This window comes from Apaloderma vittatum, unplaced genomic scaffold, assembly GCF_000703405.1.
Source record: "Apaloderma vittatum isolate BGI_N311 unplaced genomic scaffold, ASM70340v1 scaffold4661, whole genome shotgun sequence".
Taxonomy (NCBI): Eukaryota; Metazoa; Chordata; class Aves; order Trogoniformes; family Trogonidae; genus Apaloderma; species Apaloderma vittatum.
The window spans coordinates 2,696-11,234 of record NW_009699435.1 but is presented as its reverse complement, the minus strand read 5'-3'; the positions used below and the strand labels follow the sequence as shown (position 1 = coordinate 11,234).

The 8,539-nt window shown below is 39.4% G+C and overlaps 1 protein-coding gene across 1 annotated transcript in view; it reads left to right on the top strand.

Annotated features, from left to right (window-relative positions):
• Nucleotides 1–2,532, top strand: part of LOC104280640 (TBC1 domain family member 22A-like) — a gene marked incomplete at both ends in the record, with an annotated part of 3,012 nt that extends 480 nt beyond the window's left edge. The window contains 2 exons of the mRNA XM_009878353.1: nt 1,410–1,750; nt 2,356–2,532. Coding sequence (XP_009876655.1) covers nt 1,410–1,750; nt 2,356–2,532 — 518 coding nt within the window. The remainder of the gene's footprint in view (nt 1–1,409; nt 1,751–2,355) is intronic.
• Nucleotides 2,533–8,539: the final 6,007 nt, after the last annotated feature.

Below are 8,539 nucleotides of genomic sequence, written 5' to 3'. Positions count from 1 at the left end.
TGTAGGTAATTTTTGAGGCCAAGGTGTGCATTTTGCTTGTGAATGAGAAGACTGGATAGAATAGGTTTTGCGGTGATTTGCAAGTTTGTTGCCTTAGATCATGATTATTGGTTATCAGAAAAATGTACATAAAAATGGCACCGTTGTGTTAAATGTCATAAGTAGCCAAAAAAATTTCATGCTTATGACACACAACTAATGCAAGTGAATAATTTTCACAATGCTGTATTCTGACGGCTTCTACTTTTATATTTTACTTATCTGTTTGGTTTTTTTTTTTGGTGGTGGTTTTTTTTTTTTTTCCCAAAGACAGTTGTGTTAACAGAAGAAAGGTAAACTAGGACACGTGAAAGAACAGGGATGGTCAAAAAGGACGAATTAGTTAATGGCTACTTTATTTTATTTTAAGAGCAGACTGGGAAACTTTGTCAACTTTGTGCTTGATTTAGCTGAAATCTGAAGGGAGATCACAGAATCACGAATATGAAGGATTGGAAGGGACCTCGAAAGATCATCCAGTCCAACCCCCCTACCAGAGCAGGATCATCTAGAGCAGGTCACAAAGGAACGCGTCCAGGCGGATTTTGAAAGTCTCCAGAGAAGGAGACTCCACAACCTCTCTGGGCAGCCTGTGCCAGTGCTCTGTCATCCTCACAGTGAAAAAGTTTTTCCTTGCTCTGCCTTATTGTGAGAACAAGTGCAAAGCTAGGGAGGGATACTTGGTTAATCCCTCTCATACTACCTGCTGACAAAGGGGCAAAAGGTTAGGAACTGATCAGAGCACACGTAGACTAGTAACTAGAAGAAATACCTGGCCTGTAAGAAGGGCAAAGTTCTGAAGCAAGTCTGTGCTGGAATGCCTGAATGAGGAGGAGTTAAAGGTTTTAATGAGTTGTAAGGTGTGACTTGATTAGTTTATGATGGTGATTGTATTACATGATTGCTTATGATGACTTAGGAGTGGACTTGATGACTTGATTACTGCTGCTGTGTTGTTATGCAGCAGTTGCATTAAAAGACCTGAAATCTCTACACAAGCAAGAGAAGCAAAATGTGTCCTATCTACCTTATAAACTATTCCAGTAGTATTCCTTTTGTTTGTCTTTGGGGCTGATCTCTTTTTTGGGTGTTAGTTTTACTTTTTGTTTGTTTATTCCCTTTTTTTGGACAAGGGAGGAAGGATTTATTCAGGTTCTGTTCAAAGCCAAGAAGAGTCAGTTTTTACCATCCTTAGTTCTCAGACACATTCATGAGTTGTCATGGGTGGACATAACAGTAACACGAGTGGAAGGAGATACATATCTGCTATATCATGTCAAGTGTGGACTTTTATTTTTTCAACCCTACCCGTAGTGTTTTGCTTACTCCATTACTAGTCCTCTAAATATTGGTTATTTGTTTTTAAACAGCTTGATAAAACCGGGTTCAAAGGCACCTACAACTCCAGTGAAACTAAAGAAAGTCAGCACTTTCCAAGAATTTGAAAGTAACACAAGTGATGCTTGGGATCTTGGGGATGATGATGATGAACTCTTAGCAATAGCTGCTGAAAACTTAAATACAGAAGTGGTCATGGAAACGGCTCACAAAGTAATTGAGAATCACAGCAAGCTACAAGAACAGCATAAGTTTCAGGAAGAACATCTGCAGGAAGAAAACCAAGTAGAATCTGCAGAGCTGACTTCAATTGCGTGTGGTGATAACAGGCTTGTTAAATCAGTCAGCGAAGGTCATACATCGAGTTCATCAGGTATGTTCAAAAAGGAAAAATAAGATGAAAATCAAACGAGGAGAGCTGTAATATTTGCCCTTTAAGATATTAACCCCTTCCTAACCTGTTCTTAATACCACAGGAAAATATTATTCATCAAAACTGATTAATGTGAGGGTGATACTGCATGCCATACTGAACTGTAAAGCCTGTATGTGAGAAGTACATGGGGGAGGGAAAAATTAAAACTTTTTTTTTCAGCCTTAATATGTTCTAGGTTTCATTCTGATATGGTCTGATCTGTGTTTTATGTATAAACTTTAAAGTTACGGATTGCAATGATTTCCTTTTTATTTTGAGTGGTGAGAGGGATAGAAACAGCTTTCAGTATCACAGAGATTTAAGAAGTCATTAGCCTTACTGTTAGTATGATCTCTAATTGATGTATTTTAATTATGGAATACTATTTGGAAGAGGAATATTCTTTATGCTAAATCCAAGTTATTTGAAGTCTGAACTTGTGCTGTACTTGTGTTTACACTTCTCCAAAACATAATTCTATTTTAAATTTACAAATTGGATTCAGGATCTTAGTAACCTTCTCACTAGCTGAGGCTAACTGTTATGCTTCTTTTTCCCTTCAGATAATGCTGGTGAAAATTCTTCCATGCAGAGATCACAGTCCCTTCCACAAACTTCCACGCCTCCTTTGAGTGGAATGGCAGACTATAATACCTCAGCTACTCCTGCGTTAACTGAAAGAGAAGCATCCCGACTGGACAAATTTAAGCAGCTACTTGCGGGCCCCAATACAGATCTTGGTAAGTGTTTCTTGTAGGAGCTCTCAATTACGTCTGAATTATTCTTTAATTATAAAATTTTCCTGTTTGCCCTCTGTTCGTTTGGTCAGGATCTAATCCTTTCAACATTTAGAATTGATTTTGCAAAAGAGAGAATAAAATTGAATGTTTGATGTATTCATGCATGTAATATGCACTGTAAGTGCATCCTACTAATGTGTAGAATGTTACATAAAAATACGTGATTTTTCTTTAGTGAAAGAACTGAACTCTACTGCTGACATGCAAACTTGTGATGATCATGAAGCTGATAGTAGTAGATTGTATATGATGGTAGTGCTCAGAGCACTTTATATGTGTGTATTAGGGAAAATGGATGTGTGCATATCTGTGTATGCATATTATCACAGGCATCTGATGTGTGCATATGTTTTGGGGAGGTTTGGTTTAATTCCGTGTTACAATGAAACTATGTTTAAAAGAGATAATTTTTCCTATGTCCAATCTAAAATAAACTTCTTTACTGAAAGAGTGATGAGGCGTTGCAGCAGGCTGCCTGGGGAAGTGGTGGTGTCACCATCCTTGGAGGTGTTCAGAAAATGTGGAGACGTGACACTTCAGGACATGGTTTAGTGGTTGTGGTAGAGTTGGGTTGATGGTTGGAATTTTGATGATCATAGAGGTTTTTCCCAACCTTAATTATTCTATTCTATAATGACAGCAGTAGCTTTGAGGACTGTTGTGGGTTGTTGACGGTGGTTTCTTTCTGTTGTGGTTGTTTGTTTTTTTTTTTGTTTTTTTTTTTCCCAGAGTAATACTGGAAATGGACTAAGTTAGAACAGGTAACAGGCTCCAAGCTAAGATTTATAGTGGGTAATGAAGGGACAGGTGGCTATTCTGGTGCAGCGGGCTCATGCTCTTTGTGTATGTGGGTCCTTGTTTTGTAGTAGATCCACAGATAGTTGGGTTTTGTTTGCCACGATGAATTGGTGAGTAATTGTCTTGGAGACATTCTGTCAAATATTTCTGTTCATTTCTGGATGTAGTTGTGTTGGTTTTACTGAGAAATAGTAATAACACAAGTATGCTATTACTGTTGACTTTGTTTTCTTGATAGAGTTTTGCATGCCATTGGTAAAGATGCAACAAGTCTTTTCAAAGCAATATAAAAATAAGTTAATCTGTGGAACTGAAACATGTGCATTTTCAACTCCAGTTTCTTCTCTTATGACATGAGAGAGCAAGGTAGACTAACAACACAAAGTAATACAAGTGACCTTGAAATCCTTTCAGTTACACTTGAATAATTATCAGATGAAGACAGTGTAAAATGCGTTGTTAATCTTTTATGTCAACTAGAGGTGTGAAATAGTGTGTTCTTTCCGAAGAAAACTCTCACAAAGATGGATTATGTGTTTAAATTTGGAACCAAAGTTTATTTTAGCCATTGAAGTCTGCTAATAAAGTTTTGGAATTGGACTCGGTTCATATGTTGGATATTGTGAAGTAGTGGAAATAGGTTCTATCAACCCTATCAAATTATACACTGAGCAAAATAATATAATAGACCAGGTACAGACTGTAATTGGGATATGAATCTGCTGGTAAATATTACATAAATACAGACTAACAGTGCCATTCTCAAAGTTTCTGTGTACAGTTTTATCCAGTGCATGCTTACTCAGATTGTTATTAGGATGAGGCACAATCTGAGAACATGAACTAGGAAAGGAGGAAACAACACCACCCCAGAATCCTCAGAATACACAAAAAAAATAATTCTTTTAGGTTACTTAACTCTTATTTACGAATAAAAAGCCTATTTTTATGGCTCAAAAGTGCCTGTAACTTGCTTTTAATATTTCACAGACCTGAACTAATAAACTCACTCTTGTAATTTATGACTGCCCTTGCAGTTGTTCTGAGTCTTTCCATAAGCCCTCCTAATACACTTTACCTCCCTTTCCTGCAGGCATTTTTGTTGTTTACGTGATAAACAGATGAAAATAATATGCCTTCTTTCCATTGGGCACTTTGTATTTGACTATTGCTATGTTGTTATTGCCTCTAATACAAATGGATGTCAAGAGTAGTTAGCTATATAAAAAAACCCCCGTGTTCCCATAGAATTGTTGCTTCTAGGTATATGATTTGTGCTGCAGGAGAGAACTGTTCAAGGGCCCTGACAATATATCTTGTAATGTAATGCAAAGACTGAGGAGATAATCTCATGAAGTTAAAATTGCATGATGAAAGCTGCTAAACTAGCTGAAACATGTTAGGGCAAGAAATGTGGGCTAGTAGAAGGATCCTGTTGTAAGAAGCAGTTTTGCTTTGAGAGGGACTTAAGGATGGCTGTCTGTCGGTTAGGTTGTACTGGTTTGACCCTGACTGGAGGCCAGGTGCCTGAGGTGCCCCCCACGGCTGCTCTGTGGCTCCCCCTTCTTAGATGGACAAGGGAAAGAAAATATTAACAAAAGGCTATGGGCCAAGATAAGGACATGGAGATCACTCAGCAATTACTTTCACGGGCAAAACAGACTTGACCTGTGGAAATTTAGTTTTATTACCGATCAAATTGGAGAAGGGCACTGAGAAATGAAACCAAATCTTAAAAACCAACTTCCTACCATCCCTCCCTTCTTCCTGGGCTTAACTGTACTCCTAGTTTCTCCACCTCTTCCCCCAAGTTGCCCTGAGTTCAATAGATGTTGTCTCTGCTGCTCCTTCCTCCTCATGGGAAGAACTCCTCACTCTTCCCCTGCTCCAGCATGGGATCCTTTCCATGAAAGACAGTTCTTCATGAAGTGCCGCTGAGCGGGCTCTTTCCATGGGGCGCAGTCCTTCAGGAGCGGAATGCTCCAGCACGAGTCCCCCACGGCACCACAAGTCTGGGCAGCCACCCCGCTCCAGTGTGGGTTCCTCTCTGCATGGGTCCACAGGTCCTGCCAGGAGCCTGCTCCAGCCTGGACTTCCCAACAGGGCCACAGCCTCCTTTGGGCATCCATGGGCTGTGGTGTGGGGCTACAAGTGGACATCTGCACTCCTGCCACCTGCGTGGGCTGCAGGGGGATGGCCTGCCTCATCGCGGTCTTCACAGTGACTCGGGGGATCTCTGCTTCAGCACCTCCTCCCCCTGCTTCTTCACTGACCTTGGTGTCAGCAGAGTTTTTTTCTCTCACACAGTCTCATCTCTTCCTTTGCCAGCAGTTGTGCAAAAACTTTTTTCCTCGCTTCTTGAATGCATTACACCATCGCTGATGGGCTCATCCTTGGTGAGCGGCGGGTTGGTCTCTGTAGCTGGCTGGCACTGGCTCTGTTGGATCTAGGGGAAGCTTCTAGCATAAGCCCCCTCTGTAGCCTCCCTGCTACCATGGCCATGCACACCCAAAACGTGAGGTAAACTGGGCACAAGTTAGAGAAGCTGGAGAGGACTGGAGATAGCAGTACAGCTGCGTGTAGTAGAAAACTGCAGAGCAGACTGCAGGGCCTGTATGTCGGTGCAGTCTCCCGCCCCCGGTACAGCATGCTGAGTTATTTATTCAAAGAGGACAACTTACACTGGATGTTCTGTGCAATCAACCTGTGCTTATGCTTGCCTTGCAGTCAATTTGATGTAGATTTACTTCATTTCAGGCCTCCTCTTTCCTTGTAATGGAGCTTGTGTTACTGAATGAGGATGGGTTCTATGCTTGCCTAATCTTTTGCAAACAATTTGTTGCTTTAAGATGAGGGCAGGGAATTGGACTTTTAACAAAGCACTGTAAGGGAAATGAGAAGAATTTTCTCTTTCCTTCAACTGATGACTGTTTACATATGTAAGAGGGACAGTACTGCTATGTCTGTCTGGTTTCCTATTTAAATTTAATTCTCTTAAATTCGTTAGGCTTGTTAGGGAGCTGTTCACACAATGTAAGATAACTATGTTGATAATCATATACTTAGAGCAACAAACAAGTTCTCATACTTGTAACCTCCGCATAGCATATGTAGGATAGGTTTTGTAATCAGTGTTTAAAGGATAGCCTATTAAAGCACTTCCTTAACTTCCTAGTTATCTTCAAATCAACTAATTTTCTGCTTTTTGTAGACCCATATAGCTAATGAGTATGTAACTGGGTGTCAGAAACATGTTTATTTAAATCAAACAACAGCCAATAGTAAGCTTTGGTGTGCTGTGTTCTGATTTAATAAAGCTTCATAACATTGCAGCGCGACTGTTATGCAACATAGCACGTGTATATAAAAATTTTCAAAATACAAACAACTTATTTCTTAAGACGCAAGGTTGTTCTCCATGGTAAGGTGACTTTTCATTCTACTTAGTCACAAAATATTCCAAGTTGAAGAAAATACCATATTGAAGTTTTAGCATAATATCTAGGTAAAAATAAAAGAAGGCAATATAAAAGGAAGCATCCTTGATCGTAGAATCATAGAATGGCCTAGGGACCTTAGAGTTAATTTTTAATCCAACATCCCTGTCATCGGCAGGGATGCCTCTCAACTAGATCAGGCAACACATGGGGACCGGACGGGGATGTTAATGGTAAAGCATTTCTATTGTAAGTTTACTCATATTGCTGTGTCCTATATTCACCTTCAAAAGCTGCGTTTCATTGCACTTTTTAAAAAAATTCATCTGTTTCTCTGATTTAGTCTAAGAAAATTGCCAAAAAGAAAACCTTTGCAGAGAGTTTCAGAAGCTGCTGTGTAGGATGTTGTCTCTTTCCTAGTCCTTTGCTATAGAAGTAGTAGATAATATTGTGAGCTCTTTCAGAACGTAGAAAGAATTACTGAACCTTTGATTAATTTGAGGGCAAAAATTAACTCTGTAATTTTACAGGAATTACAAATGATATAATCTTGGTTCATCTTCTAGCAGTATCTAGTTGCGTCTGTGTACTATAATAAAAGAATTCTAAGGTGGCTCTCCGGAAATTAAATTTAGAAAGAGAACTTACTAGGTGTGTCTTTTTTTTTTTTTTTTTTTTTCCCCCAGCACAGTGGGCATCTGCATTGTTGCAGCAACCTGAGAAGAGAAGGCTTGGGAGAGACCTTCTAGTGGCCTTCCAGTACTTCAAGGGGGACTACAGGAAAAGAAGGGGGAGACTCTTTATTGGGGAGTGTAGTGACAGGATAAGGCATAATGGTTTCAAACTGAAGGTGGTAGATTTAGATTAGATGTTATGAAGCAATTGGTTTCTGTGAGGGTGGTGAGACACTGGAATGGGTTGCCCAGAGAAGCTGTGGAAGCCCCTTCCCTAGAAATGTTCAAGGCCAGGTTGGACGGGGCTTTGAGCAACCTGGCCTGGTGGGAGATGTCCCTGCCCATGGCAGGGGAGTTGGAACTAGATGATCCTTAAGGTTCCTTCCAGCCCAAACTGTTCTGTGAGTTTTTTTTTTTAATGACTTTCCTATTCATGCTTGCAGTTGTTTATACATTCTAGTTGTATATTAAACTTGATCAAGCACACTAATTATCTTTTATTTTATTTATGGTTCATAAATGTAGTAGTCTGTAAAAGCAATCTCTTATGTCCTTTAAAACCAGCAAAGAGACATTGTTGAAAAGTTTCAATAACTCTACAAAATGCATTAGTTGAAATGCACTTGATTAATTTTGTTCCCAGTTTCAGTAATTTATCTGCACTGAACTGCATAGTGATTTATCTCTCTGCTCATAGTCCATCCGTGTAATTTAGAATTTTCTTGCCACCTGCAGTTTTGAATTATCTGTAGTTGATCATGTTAGTGCTTATTCTTCTTCCAGTTGTTTGATATGTAGTATGAAGTGAAGATGTGTCCTACTGCTGCTTCATGTGACAAGCCATTAGTCCTCTCTATCTTTTGAAACACTGAAAGATGTCCTCTCTGATTCCTGTTCTTTTCTACTTTAGCTTGTTACCTGCAAAACATGCTTGCCTTTTCAGCTAATAAACAACACTAAAAACAAAGGTCAGTAGTCTACCATAAGGCTTTGAAACTTTCTTAACTTACATTTTAATTAAAAATCCTCTACAAGAAA